Source organism: Dendropsophus ebraccatus, chromosome 10 (genome assembly GCF_027789765.1).
Source record: "Dendropsophus ebraccatus isolate aDenEbr1 chromosome 10, aDenEbr1.pat, whole genome shotgun sequence".
NCBI classification, from domain to species: domain Eukaryota; kingdom Metazoa; phylum Chordata; class Amphibia; order Anura; family Hylidae; genus Dendropsophus; species Dendropsophus ebraccatus.
This window is the reverse complement of record NC_091463.1, coordinates 36,282,938-36,299,614: the sequence shown is the minus strand read 5'-3', so window position 1 is coordinate 36,299,614 and position 16,677 is coordinate 36,282,938. Positions and strand designations below refer to the sequence as shown.

Below are 16,677 nucleotides of genomic sequence, written 5' to 3'. Positions count from 1 at the left end.
ATATAATCAGGGGGCATTTATATCCTGGCTATCACCCCATATTCAGCCTCTCCCTATATAATCAGGGGGCATTTATATCCTGGATATCACCCCATATTCATCTTCTCCCTATATGATCAGGGGGCAGACATATCCTGGCTATCACCCCATATTCAGCCTCTCCCTATATGATCAGGGGGCAGACATATCCTGGATATCACCCCATATTCAGCCTCTCCCTATATGATCAGGGGGCAGTTATATTCTGGCTATCACCCCATATTCAGCCTCTCCCTATATGATCAGGGGGCAGACATATCCTGGCTATCACCCCATATTCAGCCTCTCCCTATATGATCAGGGGGCAGTTATATCCTGGCTATCACCCCATATTCAGCCTCTCCCTATATGATCAGGGGGCAGACATATCCTGGATATCACCCCATATTCAGCCTCTCCCTATATGATCAGGGGGCAGTTATATTCTGGCTATCACCCCATATTCAGCCTCTCCCTATATGATCAGGGGGCAGTTATATCCTGGCTATCACCCCATATTCAGCCTCTCCCTATATGATCAGGGGGCAGTTATATCCTGGATATCACCCCATATTCAGCCTCTCCCTATATGATCAGGGGGCAGTTATATCCTGGATATCACCCCATACCCCCCTCAGGCCAGTGTCTGGTGTATCCCCTCTGGTAACTCCTCTCTATGGCTCCAGCTGTAGGTCTGAGCTGCTGCAGTTCCAGTCCTCCACACTGGGTGACGAGTCGCTGCTGCAGTAAAGCATTTCCTGGAAGAAGCCGGGGAAAAGCAGAGAGGAGACTGTCACTTTAAGAGGAGAGAAAGGCAGGAGAGGAGGAGGAGGAGGGGAGGAGGCGTCTTCACGGACACAGTCTGCCCGAGATCTGGAGGAGGCACTGGGGATCCTTCCTGGAAGGAGCTGGGGACGTGACTGTCACTGGAGGACACCAGCTCCTTACCTGCTGCAGGAGGCTGTCATATGGGAGGTGGGCACAGTGCCATGTACCAGGAGCCCCCCGTGCCCTCCAGCCCTGCGCCTGCTGCCTGATACACAAAGACCTCCATAGAGAGTGCAGCATCCCCTCCCTGCAGCCCCTCATTGTGCCCAGCAGCAACCCGGGAACCAGGTACTCAGCTCACCCCTGCCCAGCATCCTCCTCCTCCTCCTCATCATCATCACTATTATAATATTATTCTTATTATTATTAGTAGTAGTAGTATTAGTATTATTATTATGCTGCTGCTGTTCCAATGACCATTAGTAGTAACAGTGTTATTATTGTGTTAGTATGATACTACAGCCATTGGCAACATTATTTATTATTATTATTATTATTATTATTGTTGTTATTGATAGACTTTTATTATTGTGATAGTGAATATGTTGTTATTATTGTTATTTGTTATGATAGGTTGTTATCACAGCAGCTTGTGAGTATTGGCTTCTGCAGTGTATACATGGAGTGTGACAGATATAGGAGATCCATCAGGCTTCTGTTTTCTGTGTATACTGTGAATTGGTCCATAGAGCTGAGTGGGCCTGCCAGCTGCCAGGAAGGTGCCTGTGCCATCCACCATGCACCCATGTATATAGATGAGTAGCCTGCTGAGCTGTCCTAAGACGCCGTCCCCCTGCAGAATAAGGCTTCCTATTACAGTTTATACATTGGAAGATTTTCCTGGTGTATAAACCCAAATACCAAGCATGATGTGAACAGAGCCTTATTATTATAGTATACACTACTTACTGCTTACTAGGACTACCTATGTGTATCATTGGATGTCCTAGTCCATTATAGGCTGGAAAGACACTTTTTGTGCTTTTGTAAAGGAAATATTATTGGCAATGTACTCACTAGTGCTATATGTGTATAAATGATTGCCTTATAAATATTGGATTATTGAGGCACTGGTGCAGTGTTACTTTATTGGAGTAGCTATCCTTCATATAAGATCCATCAGGATTAGGATATGTTCACACGCTGTACAAACAATGGCCATTAATTCCGTCCATAGATAGCGTTAAACAACGGCCGTTGTTTGTACAGCATGTGAACATAGCCTCATTTTAATATTATTATTATTATTATTATTATTACTGTTGTAGACACTGTAGGAGATTCATAAAAGAAAAAATGAATCTACCTTTGTTGCTTATAGCAGCCAAGCACAGCATAGTATTTCTTATATTGCTTAGGAAAAATAAGATAAAAACTACCCACAGTATAGTATTGCTCAGGGCCGATTCTAGCTCTTCTGAGGCGAGAACTGAAATAGCGCCCCCCCCCCCCCCCCTCAACTGAGATCAACATCATATAAACACCAAATAATTCCACCACATGATGACTGCATATCAGCACTCCATAGTGACTAAATACTATTACCAATATAGCCACTACAAGGGAAAAATTCCACCACTGACTGATCAATACCACCAGTAGTGCTACTGAATAAAAAACACTGTATAGAGTCCAGCATTACCCCCACACAGTGACAGTATAGTGATCAGGGTACAGTTACATCCAGTGACTCACAAGTGACGTCTTCTCTCATCAGAGTTGTTCACTTTCTCTTTTCTTCTACATTCAGATCCGACTCCATCATGAAGACTTCTGTTAGCCATGACTTGTTCCCGCAGCATCTATTGGACAGACATTTTAGGCTCCACAATTTAGAAGATCCCTTCTGCATCTCCACACTATTATAATCCCCATTCTCCTCATGTAGTCATAATCCCCCTTAGGCAGTTATAATCCCCCCATCTCTTCCTGTAGTCATAATCCCCCGTGTCCCCCATCTCCTCATAATCCTCCAATCTCATCATAATCCCCCCCACCTGTGTCTCACCATCTCCTCATATTCCTCCTGTGCCCCCCATAATCCTCCCATCTCCTCATATTCCTCCTGTGCCCCCCATAATCACCCCCTGTATCATCCATCTCCTCATATTCCTCCTGTGTCCCCCACAATTACCCCCTGTATCATCCATCTCCTGTGTCCCCCCAACAATTACCCCCTGTATCATCCATCTCCTGTGTCCCCCCACAATCACCCCCTGTATCATCCATCTCCTGTGTCCCCCCCATCTCCCCACAATCACCCCCTGAATCATCCATCTCCTGTGTCTCCCCACAATTACCCCCTGTATCATACATCTCCTGTGTCTCCCCACAATCACCCCCTGTATCATCCATCTCCTGTGTCCCCCCCATCTCCCCACAATCACCCCCTGTATCATCCATCTCCTGTGTCCCCCCATCTCCCCATAATCACCCCCTGTATCATCCATCTCCTGTGTCCCCCCATCTCCTGTATCTCCCCATAATCACCCCCTGTATCATCCATCTCCTGTGTCCCCCCATCTCCTGTATCTCCCCATAATCACCCCCTGTATCATCCATCTCCTGTGTCCCCCCACAATCACCCCCTGTATCATCCATCTCCTGTGTCCCTCCATCTCCTGTGTCCCCCCCATCTCCCCACAATCACCCCCTGTATCATCCATCTCCTGTGTCCCCCCATCTCCCCACAATCACCCCCTGTATCATCCATCTCCTGTGTCCCCCCCATCTTCCCACAATCACCCCCTGTATCATCCATCTCCTGTGTCCCTCCATCTCCTGTGTCCCCCCCATCTCCCCACAATCACCCCCTGTATCATCCATCTCCTGTGTCCCCCCCATCTCCCCACAATCACCACCTGTATCATCCATCTCCTGTGTCCCTCCATCTCCTGTGTCCCCCCCATCTCCCCACAATCACCCCCTGTATCATCCATCTCCTGTGTCCCCCCATCTCCCCACAATCACCCCCTGTATCATCCATCTCCTGTGTCCCCCCCATCTCCCCACGATCACCCCCTGTATCATCCATCTCCTGTGTCCCCCCCCATCTCCCCACAATCACCCCCTGTATCATCCATCTCCTGTGTCCCTCCATCTCCTGTGTCCCCCCCATCTCCCCACAATCACCCCCTGTATCATTCCTCTCCTGTGTCCCCCCCATCTCCCCACAATCACCCCCTGTATCATCCATCTCCTGTGTCCCCCCCATCTCCCCACAATCACCCCCTGTATCATCCATCTCCTGTGTCCCCCCCATCTCCCCACAATCACCCCCTGTATTATTCCTCTCCTGTGTCCCCCCCCATCTCAGCAAAGTAAAACAAAAAACAGGCCAACAGCTACTCACCTCACCACTGGTTCCCACGCAGTCCCTGTGGCCTCCTGGATGCTTCCTGGTCAGGCTGATCACAGATCTCATAGAGCAGCCTGACCAGGAAGACATCACTGGCTGCTCCAGATCACTTCTAGATCGCAGCACTAACACAGCCTGCGACCTAGAAGTGACTGGCACAGAGCAGAGGGCTGATAGTTCTCTGCTCTGAGCCTCCTGTCAGCTGTGTGTGCCTCCTAATAAGGACACAGACACAGCTGACAGCAGGGGGCGCTCCTATAGTGCAGAAGCAGGGAGTCCGGCATCACACTGGAGTCCCTGCTTCTGCACGTATATTCCGTGGGTGGTACGCTATTAGCGTAGCACGCCCCGGAATACGCATACAGGAGCAGAGACATCAGTCTATGGCTGATCTCTCTGCTCCTGTAGTCAGTGAACGGTCATGCATATAATATATGCATGAAAGCTCACTGTGCAGGGGCGGCCAGTGCCGCCCCCTGCAGGGTCGTGGGAGCTGCCGCCTGAGGCGAAGACTTCACTTCGCCTCATGGCAGATGCGGGCCTGGTATTGCTGATAGTGCTCAGGAGAAGGCTGCCCTGTGGTTCCTTTGGGCAACAAAGAGTTTTTCTGTTACAAAGTTTCCTAAATCTGTCTGTAACACTTTGTACAACCAACCATTTAGACACAAATATAAGCATAAGATTGTGGGCCCTAGTCCAGTATAGGTGGGAAGAGCAGCTGTTAAATTCACATGAGATGCATGAGGATGTTTGGCAGGAAGAATAAGAGGATAACCTCAGGAAGACGTGTCACTGCTGCTCTTTCTTTCATCGGGTCAGGCTTTCATGTTGCATTGTTTACTAGACGTATAAGGCACCTGAGCAGCGAATGGAGAGAGATAAGCCGTATCCTGGCTGTGCTTATTTATATATAATGCTTTCCTCAGTCAGTGTAAATACTCATATTACTTATTTCATACATGTGTCACCATAATGATAGTAAACCAGGAGGTAATCTTGGAAAACTGCCCTTGTTGTAAAGAAAGTATAGAAAGGATTTCCCCTATGTTCACACACAGTACTTTTTATGAAAAAAAAGTCTGTTATTTTCAATTAAAACAATGGCCGTTTTTTTCATAATGCAATGTTTTGCATTGAAGTCAATGCAAACAGTGGTCGTTGTTTCACACAACATGTTGAACAACGGCCGAACAACGACTCGCTGGCCCTTTCTGGCACCATTTGATTTGAAAGAAAATTTTGGGGGTGAACTACCCCTTTAACTAGAAGGGGGTTTCTAGTCTTTGAAAAAGATGGTTTCCCAGCCACTGGACATGGTTGGGACAGTTGAGTTGGCTTTCTTATGCAATTTATGTAACTCCAATTGACATTAATGGGAGTTATGTAAATGACATGGTACCAGGAGCTATTGCTACTTACATAAGTCTGGGAGTTGCACAAATGGCGTAAGACCGGTAATGTGGCTTCTTTTGTCGCCCCAACTCCAGCGGCCACAAATGGGAGAGGGCTGGGAATGTGGTTATTTCAGTAGATGGGAAATCCCTTTTAGGATTATGTTCACACAATGATTTTTTTAAAGTAAAATAACGACCGCAAAGTTATTTTGAAATAACGACTGTTGTTTACTGATTTCAGTAATTCCCATTAAAGTCAATGCAAACAATGGCTGTCAGTTTGCACATTGTATTCAATAACGGCCGTTGTGAGAGTCAAATTAATGTACAGGACGTTGTTTTGAGTTGTTTACACACAATTTGATTTGCAGGCCATCATTTCACCGTCTTATAAGCAAAATTTATTTTATCTTTAAAGGGGTACTCCGGCAAAAATCTTTCTTTCAAATTAACTGGTTCTAGAAAGTTATATAGATTTGTATTATACGTCTATTTAAAAATCTCAAGTCTTCCCATACTTAGCAGCAGCTGTATGTCCTGCAGGAAATGTTATTTTGTTTTCAGTCTAACACAGTGCTCTCTGCTGCCATCTCTGTCCAAGACAGGAACTGTCCAGAGCAGCAGCAAATCACCATAGAAAACCTCTCCTGCTCTGGACAGTTCCTGTCTTTAAAGGGGTTATCCAGCGCTACAAAAACATGGCCACTTTCTTCTAGAGACAGCCCCACTCTTGTCTCCAGCTTGGGCGGGGTTTTGCTGCTCAGTTCCATTGAAGTGAATGGAGCTTAATTGCAAACCGCACCTGAACTGGAGACAAGAGTCATGTTGTCTCTGAAAGAAAGCGGCCATGTTTTTGTAGCGCTGGATAACCCCTTTAATAGCGATGTCAGCAGAGAGCACTGTGTCAGACTGAAAAGAAAACACCACTTCCTGTAGGGCATACAGCAGCTGATAAGTACTAGAAGACTCGAGATTTTTTAAATTGAAGTGAATTGCAAATCTATATAACCATTTGAAATAAAAAGATTGTCGACAGAGTACTCCTTTAAAACAGGGTCTTAAAATCTTTACAATCTCTAACCTGAACCTAAATAATGAACCAATGGCCGTCATGCCAGCTAAACCTGCCAGTTTCATTGGATCTGGACCATCATCTATTGAGCATGAGGAGGTCCTATGGCACACAGTGTGACGTGGGAGGAATAGCAGTTTGAGTGACGGATATCTTATGTGTATAGACCGCCCTGGTGCGGTCAGATATGCCAGAAAACTGAATTCACTAGGTACAGATTCTATTAGATATGGCATTAGGTGACAAGACAGAAATAACTGCTTTGGGAAGATAATAAACATTTCTCCCTATATTTTACTCTTTTGGAAGAAACTGGGGTTTCCAAAGGAAATCTACAAAACGGAGGGAGATTACACAAACGTCATGCCGGTCTCGCTGTGGTGGGAATTGTAATGCGTCTGCTACACAGGGACGTGTAACATCTCTGGTCTTGTATCCTTAGGAGAAACAATGGGTCACACTCCCCTGGAATTCAGCGACTGCTACTTGGACAGCCCGGTGTTCAGAGAAAGCCTGAAGGGATATGAACAAGAGCTGGAGAGGACCAATAAATTCATAAAGGATGTGATAAAGGATGGAACCGCTCTTATCGCTGCCATAAAGGGTAAGCCGGACCTTAGGACCAAATCAATTCATTGCTTCTGTATTCCCAGGCTTGGTGTGTACATACACTGAGTCATGCTTTATATGCTCCTTACTAGGTCCCATGTTAACAAATGTGTGGGAAAGCCAAACTTTTTCCCTATTTCATTGAAACAACAGTAGGCCTGTTTTAGTCATACTATATTTGCAGTACACAATTCGACTCGCTGCTGGCTGGGATCATGTGACCGGCCACAGCAGGAACGCTTCTCATGTATGAAGGAGAACAGGTTATGTAATGGCTCTGCTCATCAGCTGCCATAGGAGACTAGGTTATTACATGGAAAGTTCATTGTATTTTAGTAATCCGTCCTCTAATAATTTGTAAAAAGACAAATTGAGTGTTGTGTAAGAGCTGGTTGCTAAAAATATATAGGCTTGGGGGTATTTTCGTGACTCGCTGATGTGGTCATATTGGGTTTTACCTTCCTTGATCACCAACTATGTTACTGACCCTACCTGAAAATGTGCCTGAGGTGTGTCTGGAAACAATGTGCAGGTGTGTTGCGATAGCATAAAATAACATTGTACACAGTAAAGACATCTGTAACTGACTGCACATACTTCATGCCCGAAACAATGCTGTCCACTTATGATTGAATGGTTACAGGTCTTTCAGTTGTCTTTGATATGTGGTGTAGGAATTAAAGGTGTTTTCTTTGGCAAAATAAATTGAGCTATCTACAGAATAGCTTATGATTAGAGATAAGCGAACCGGGTTCGGGTTCGAGTCGATCCGAACGTTCGGTATTTGATTAGCTGGGGCTGCTGAACTTGGATAAAGCTCTAAGGTTGTCTGGAAAACATGGATACAGCCAATGACTATATCCATGATTTCCACATAGCCTTAGGGCTTTATCCAACTTCAGCAGCCACCGCTAATCAAATGCCGAAAGTTTGGGTTCGGATCGACTCGAGCATGCTCGAGGTTCACTCATCTCTACTTATGATTTATTGATTGGTAACATGGCGGTCAGCTGTTCAGTGCCAGTACTACACAGTGAATGGATTCGGAAGCAGTTGGCTTCCGAATTTGCCTCCTGCAGCTCAACCCGCCCCCAGTGTATGGGAGCCAACTGCTTCCAGCCCAGTTCAATGTGTAGTGCGGTAACCGTACAAAGGTTTGACTGGGGTGTTGGGCATCAGTACCCTGCCGATTAGTGACTGATGAGCTATCCTTTGAATAGCTCATTTATATGTTTTCCTAGAAAACATATTGGATCTGTTCTATTTTTATTTTAAAGAGAATGTTTTATCTAATAGTTCTTTATATAAAAACAAATCCTGAAATATTCTAGCTCCCATACTAGCCACTGCAGCACATACAATACGCTGACATTTCCTATTTTCTGAATCTTGCTTGTCAGCATTTCTTTATAGACTAGGACAGAATCATCTCTTTATCAAAAGAATGGATTTAACTGATTGCTCTGTTGGAGTTTTAGAAGGCACTGTAGTTTTAGTTTTAGAAGACACTGTACACACAAGGTAAAATCATGTCACTACTAGAGGAGGCGGCTGTTATTTATGAAGACATTTTACTCCTATTCATTGCAGCTGCCATAAAGCCCACACATGCCATCAGACAGTACAAGAAGAAAACATGTTTCACTAATGTCTCAAAGAATCACTTTAACATTTAAAAACTCTATGGCATCTGGGTAGCTTAGTTGTTGGCATTCATTCCTTGCAGCACTCGCACTCTTGGGTTTGACTTAGGCAATAGAGATGAGCGAACCTCGAGCACGCTCAGGTCTGTCTAAACCCGAGCATGCAACAGTTGATTACCAGTGGAGGAAGAAGTTGGATGGAGCCCTAAGTCTGCCTGGAAAACATTAAAAGGGGTAGTGCCGTGCTAAACATTTATATTTATACAACTTTTTAATGTGGGTTATGTAAGTGAATGGCCTCCGTCCCCTGGCCCTCCCCATCCCGAAAGAGTGGTGCATTATACTCACCGCATTACTGTCGACCCCCGGCTGCCATCTTGGGACAATGACGACATCTTCGGGAGGCCGTCGAAACCGCTCCAGCCGTCCCTCATGCCGGCCCCCCTCTGCCGTGTCATCAGCTGCTCAGCCGCGATTGGCTGAGCACAGTTTTGCGGCAGAGGAGGGCCGGCATGAGGGACGGCTGGAGCGGTTCGGCCGGCCTCCCAAAGATGTCGTCATTGTCCCAAGATGGTGAGTATAATGCACCACACTTTCGGGGTGGGGGCCATTCACATTACATAACACACATTACAAAGTTGTATTACTTTGTAATGTGTGTTATTTAGTGAATAAATGTTTAATACCACACTATCCCTTTAATACATTCATAGGCAGAATCCATGTTTTCTAGGACTCCCTGGCTGCATCCAGCTTCTCCAGACACTGGATCAAATTCCGCACGCTTGAGTTTGGACAGACCTGAGCATGCTCGAGGTTTGCTCATCTCTATTAGGCAACATATGTATGGTATTTTAAAAGTTTCTTGTATAAATAGTTGTATTGATTCCTGGGTGTTCTAGTTTCTACTCACAAGCCAGAGGTAGTCATAAAGGCTGATTCCTTTCTTATGTTATTGATCCCAATGTGCTGTTTCTGTCTCTACATTGCTGCCTAGTAAGATGGATATAGTAGATGGATAAACCTAGCTGCTTGGAAGATGCGAGCTGTCAGAACTTTGCTGCCTACTATATAAATAGTATTATCAATCCATCTGGCTGGTGAAGAAGCAATATGGTGCTGAGTGGAGTGTGTCACACAGAGCGGGCTATGGCTGCAGCATGTGAGCTGTGTACAATGAAGAGCTCCGCTGCTTGCGTGGTGTGTGGGGGCTGCCGAGCAGGTGGAATCAGACAGATTTTTCCATCTGGCTTTTGCAGTGCTTAGGTTCTTATTTTTTTCACATTCTAATTATACAATATAAAGAACATTGCACAGCCAATAGACGCCAGGATGTCATCTGCTATTTTAGATCTCTACACAGTTGTTGCCATGGATACTTGTACATTACAGGTAAGTTATGTAGATGGGTAATGTACCTGGAGCTGCTCCGCAGCGGATTCTATACAGGTGTATATTATTCTAGATGAAGATTGCTAGATATAGATGTCATTTTACAAAATGTGAAGGTGGTTATACTGTAACATATTGTGCTCCTTAGCATTATGACAAGTAGTAGTCATTTGGTCCCTTTATCAATATTCATGATCAGCCTTTTCCTCTATAGAAACCAATAACGGCTCTGAAAAGAATTGATCATGGCTTCTGGATGCTGCAGGCAATTTGCTACATTAGGTCCATCATTTTTTTAGAGGAATAAATCAAGCAAAGGATCATGACTAGGTATTGGTGAGTCCCTCCCGTTCCCCAAAAATAAGACACAACCCCAGCATGGATTGTTTCGTCCACAGCAGACGTTTTATTAACAAGAAGTGTAAAGTTACAAACATTTTATCCTGACCTCAACCCTATGAGGTCCCCCCAATTACAGCAACAACCCTTACAGACATGAAAAAGGTCCTTGAAGCCCCAAACCAGGTGGTCTCCAACATAAACACTCCCTACTCACACACAGGTTCTACCTCCAACCGAATCGCACTTGGCTCAGAACCATCTAAATCAAACACCTGTGCGCCCTCAATAGGACCTAATGACTCCCGTGCCGAAACCCCCACCACCAGCCAGACCTGGTTACCAATAAAGACCGCCATGCCCTCATAAGGTAGGGAGTCCGGAACCACTCATTGGTTCCCCCCCTCCATTTACCCCATACACCTTAAGGCCCTGTTCCACGGGCCAACGGAGAGGAGCAAACGAGCACTGTCAGCGCTCGTTTGCTCCTCATTCCCTGCTCGCTGCCACTGCTATTACACGTGGCGGCAGCGAGTGGGTGAGTGCGGGAGGGGCCGCGAGGAGCGCGGGGGGGATGCCCGGGTGATTGCTAGATCGTCCGGGCAGCCAAGAGAGGATAGCTGCGATCTGCTGAATACGCTCCTATTCCACGGAGCGACGGCAGCAGATCGCTGCTATATCGGTTGCTTGTTTTTCAACTGTTGAAAAACAAATGACTGCAACAGCTGCAACAACATGAACGATGTCGGCTGATTGTTGCCTTCTATTCCACGGAACGATTATCGGCCGTAATGCTCGATATTGGCCGAATATGGCTGATAATTGTTCTGTGGAATAGGGCCTTTAGATTGGGCCAAACCTGCCGTGAATGGCAAGTAAGGCTGTATAAAGTCTAAGGGCCCTATTACACCAAATGTACTTGGTCGATTACCGGCCATTCTGGTCAATAATCGTTTGGTGTAATAGGTCATGTTAAAGAAGCAGTTCACTTTTTATTTTTTTCGCCCCCCCCGGGTAGCCGCTGTCAAGTATACTTACAGAAGATGATCGGTGTCCCGTTCCCGTCGGTCAGTTCCGTCCCGCGGTGCCGTTCACATCGGGCGCGCGCTCACTTCCGCCGGCTGCTGCGAGTCCTCTTCTCTGCCCAGTGATTATACGCCGGAAGTCACTCGCTTCCATGCATTCTCTATGGAAGCGCGTGACTTCCGGCGTTCAAATGACAAGGGAGAGAAGAGGAGTCACAGCGCCGGCGGAAGTGAGCGCGCGCCCGATGTGAACGGCACCGCGGGACGGAACTGACCGACGGGAACGGGACACCGATCATCTTTTGTAAGTATACTTGACAGCGGCTAACCGGGGGGGCGAAAAAAATAAAAAGTGAACTGCTTCTTTAAAAGGCAATGATCAGCTGACATGCACAATGTCGGCTGATTGTTGTCTTTCAACATGTTCTGTCAAAATGATAACTATAGTGACGATCTGCTGTCCATCGCTCTCTACAATAGGAACGGCAGCAGCTGACCGACGCTCCCTTCAATGAGCCACCCGGACAATCCCACAGCTCCCCAAGCCAGACCCCCCCACACACACACACACTGACAGGTCGGCACTCGCTTTCTAATATAGATAGCTACGTGCAATATGCCCGTAAGGTGTAGGGGGACCTTAAGTGGAGTGCTGATCCCACAGACTCAATCATGTAAAAATGAATCATCTTTGAAAACCTTATCATTTTTCATTTACAGCTCCTATGCAAACTTGCGTGTCTCCAGGGTTTCAAACAAATCCTGTGTAATCTCATCCTGTATTCATAATCAGATTATTATTTTCTAATTGTAAAGTAAAGGGTATGCAAAATAAAAAATATAAAATCTTCCGACGTTCCATAGCAACAATTTTATTTTTTTAAGAAGAAGGGATCAGATGGAATGTGGTATGGCAGGAAGACTACACAAGGTTTGTTTGTTGTCTGCTACCATGGTGAGGCGTAAATATAAAAGCTGTATACATGCAACAGTACTTGATTTTCAGTCAAGAATATTTGTGAAATTATTTAAAGGAGAAGTCCGGCGAAAATTTTTATTAAATTATTGTATTGCCCCTTAAAAGTTATACAAATTTCCAATATACACTTATTACGGGAAATGCTTATAAAGTGCTTTTTTCCCTGCACTTACTACTGCATCAAGGCTTCACTTCCTGGATAAAATGATGATGTCACGAACCGACTCCAAGAGCTGTGCGGGCTGTGGCTGCTGGAGAGGATGATTTTATCCGGGAAGTGACATCACCATGTTATCCAGGAAGTAAAGCCTTGATGCAGTAGTAAGTGCAGGGAAAAAAGCACTTTATGTGCATTTCCCGTAATAAGTGTATATTGGTAACTTTTGGGGGACAATACAATACTTTTTGCCAGACTTCTCCTTTAACTTTTTATCTTGGCTGCATTGTAGCATTAAAAAAAAAAAACATTTGCAAAGGTGGACATATGAGATTTAAATGTTCACTTTATTAAACTTTGACTTTATTAAACATGCATTACAGGTCAGCAAGTTAAAGAAGATTACATGTAGTGTTGTTAGTCATGGAGGAGGAGCTAAGGCTATGTTTCTTTCATTCACATTAAAAATATAAAAGCAAAGTATTAAAGAAATGTAAATTGTCAGTTTAAGTGTGACTTTTTTAAGAAGAACAAAGTTTTCTGTTCGTTCACAATTTTTATACTTGTATATAGCATTTTGGTCTTAGTGAACAAATCTCGGTCCTGCTGCTAGAGTCGCTCCTGTGTTTATTTACATAGAAGGCGTCCGGGCCAAAGAATTCCTGCACAGAACCCAATGATGCTTACTTTTTGCACTGGGATTCATCTGGGATTGACTGTGCTAAGTTGCTTGTGTTCTGTACAAAGTAAGAGGATAAAGTTTTCCCTCTGTTTTTGTAATTTTGGTCATTTATTTTCACTGTGTCAGTCAGATTTTGTTTCTTTCTAATTGTAAATCACTTATATAGTCCGAATATCTAGGTTTCTGATATGTTCCTGGCATCTGCTCTTAGCTACTAATTCTCTTCCCAGGGTAGTAAGTGAATGTACACATTTGCAGCATCCAGTGTTATACATAGTTCATTGCCAGTGGTGTGTATGGAAAAATAGAAAAAAAATTGAAGGAATTTTTTCATGAATGCTTATATCTCAGGCCTGCATGACCAGGATAGAATTTTACCTTTTTATACAATTCCTTTAAAAGGGTTTGTCCAGGCCCCAACAATGTCATTATTTTTAGTTATACTTACCAGCCTGATCCCTGCCATTGCCCTTCAGAAGATGCCTGGTCCACACTTTAAAACGTAGGAAATACTCGCTCAGCCAATCACTGGCCACAGCAGTCACTCACCTCAGCTAGTGATTGGCTAATTCAGAATTTCCTGCATGTCAGAACAAAAGCAGGACTCACTGCCCAGCCAGGTCTTGGTGCTATGGAGACAGCAGTAGAGGGGGATTGAGCAAGTGAGTATAACTTTTTTTTTTCTATTTTTAAAAAGGTCAGAGCCTTTACAAAAAATTACTAAATTACTAAAAATCCCTTTAAGGCTTCTTTCAGACAGTCACAATGTATCCACATTTCCGCGTTCATATTATTTCTGCAGCACCTGGACCTCCCAACATTTAAAGCGACTCTGTACCCACAATGTGACCCCCCCAAACCACTTGTATCTTCGCATAGCTGCTTCTAACCCAAGATCTGTCCTGGAGTCTGTTCGGCAGGTGATGCAGTTATTTTCCTAAAAAACAACTTTTAAACTTGCAGCCCTGTCAAATTGGCGTGGCCTAAAGTGTGTGCGCTCAAGCCTTGCACCGCAATTCCGTCCTTCTTCCTTGCCCTCCTCATCATTTGGAATGCCCTGGGCAGGATTTTTCCTATTCATCCCCTGTCTGAGCACTGCACATGTGCTGGATTGTTAAGGCCCATGTGCAGTGTTCACACAAGTGATGAATAGGAAAAAATACTGCCCGGGGCATTCCTAATGATGAGGAGGGCGGGGAGGAGAGACGGAGAGGCGGTGCAAGGCTTGGGCACACACGCTCTAGGTCACGCTAATTTGACACAGGGCTGCAAGTTTAAAAGTTGTTCTTTTAGGACAATAACTGAATCACCTGCCGAACGGACCCCAGGACAGATCTTGGATAAAAAGCAGCTATCTGACGGTACAAGTGGTTTGGGGGGGGGTCAGATTGTGGGTACAGAGTCGCTTTAACGTGACAGAACCTGAATGACCATAGGTTTCTAGTATAGGGTGATCTAATGTATTCACATCATGGTGTAACGCAGTATACACACACACACTTGAAATGTGACAGAATAATTCTGGGACGTATAGGGAATTTTAGGAAACACCAAGCAATTAAGGGCCAATAATCGGCTGATTGCTGCCAATAAGTTTTTCCTATTAGTTCTGTGTATTGTCGTAACTCATGTACATGGTGACTCTTCATGCCTTGTGTGTCTTCCTATAAATGACTCATGGATCTGCTTACAAAGATAAATGATGATCAAGACTGACAAGACTTGTGCTGAGAGGTAGAATAGCCGTGCTGGCTTGGTTGCATGCTGAGATGTAGAGTAAGTGCATAGGAGTAGAGAGGAGCATGTCGAGAGAGTCCCAACCCAATGTAGTACTGTGCTCTGCCGCAACTTTAAAAATAGAATAAGTAGAATACTTGAGAGTAGAGAGAATACTTATGCCCGTGTTTTGACCTTTTGTCTTTGCTCCACTTTTTGCCCACCAGTGTCAGGTGACCCATCCTAGAGGGTGACACAAGCCCCAGACCTTGTTACCTGGGTTGAGCAGAGTGGCCAAGGTTTCCTGGTTACACTTACACTGCGAGATAGAGTACGTAGGCTTCTAGCAACTTTGCTCTATCCAAATCAGTTCCTCTTTCTTCTGGATACTGTCCTGCACCTTTAGATTTGTTCACGGCGTGGGCTGAGATGATCCCTGGCTTGTCCTCTCTGAGAGTGTTTAGCACTGCATAGTGTGTGGAAGTGCTTCTTTCAAGAAAAGAGTGTCCTTAAGCCCCATGTGCGTCTGTTCACTACCACACCTCAGACTACACTGGACTTTGGCTCTAACAGGGGACCTGGCATAAGCCAGGGCCCAAGGTGACTGCTTTATGGACCGTTCTGGCTTGCGTCCTCTCTGTACAGGAACCAGACTAAGACTCCCTAACACTTCCTCTCCCCATGTGACTACCTTCTACAGGGTATATAATACCTGCTGTGAGTGGGTGAGAAGAGAGTGCAGAGAAGGAAGGAGAAAAGGGATAGGTAGAGAAGAGGAAAGAGCTCTCATTGGTGTACAAATCACAAACAACAATTACCCCTTGAGTAGTACAGCTGTGCAATACTTAAAGGGGTAGTGCGGTGCTTAACATTTATTCACTAAATAACACACATTACAAAGTTATACAACTTTTTAATGTGTGTTATTTAAGTTTATGGCCCCCTTCCCCGTGTTGCCCCCACCCCCAGAAGTGTGGTGCATTATACTCACCGCATTACTGTTGACGCGCCAGAGGGGGGCCGGCATGAGGGAGGGCTGGAGCGGTCCAGTCGGCCTCCTGAAGATTACGTCATTGTCCCAAGATGGGACATAATCGCAACATCTAGTGGCAAAACTTAGGTATGACTGCATCACTACTTTTACTTAGAGTACAGGCTTTTGCAAAGGGTGTATACATTAGTGGGACACCACATAAATAAATACTGTGTTACCGATTTCAGGTGTATTATCGCTATAGAATAATGTTGTTACTAATCCTTATAAAAATCCACTGTGGGTGTGCTGCATACCCACTGCACATCTTTGGCAGAAATCCAAGACTCTACCACAGAAACATTCATAATGTGAACATAGCATAATAGTCTATGACATTTATATGTCCATTAACTCTCATTCACTTCAGCTGCCATAAAACACTCAACCAGCTGTACTTGTATATAGACAGTAGAGAAAGTGTGCGCTTGC

General features: G+C 45.0%; 1 protein-coding gene across 2 annotated transcripts in view; it reads left to right on the top strand.

Moving 5' to 3' along the window:
* Positions 1 to 866: 866 nt before the first annotated feature.
* OPHN1 (oligophrenin 1) overlaps positions 867 to 16,677 on the top strand; it is a 90,450-nt gene continuing 74,639 nt past the window's right edge. For both annotated transcript variants that reach the window (XM_069986533.1, XM_069986531.1), the window contains exons 1-2: positions 867 to 1,134; positions 7,113 to 7,274. In XM_069986533.1, the coding sequence (XP_069842634.1) occupies positions 7,121 to 7,274 (154 nt within the window). In that variant the 5' untranslated portion in view covers positions 867 to 1,134; positions 7,113 to 7,120. The remainder of the gene's footprint in view (positions 1,135 to 7,112; positions 7,275 to 16,677) is intronic.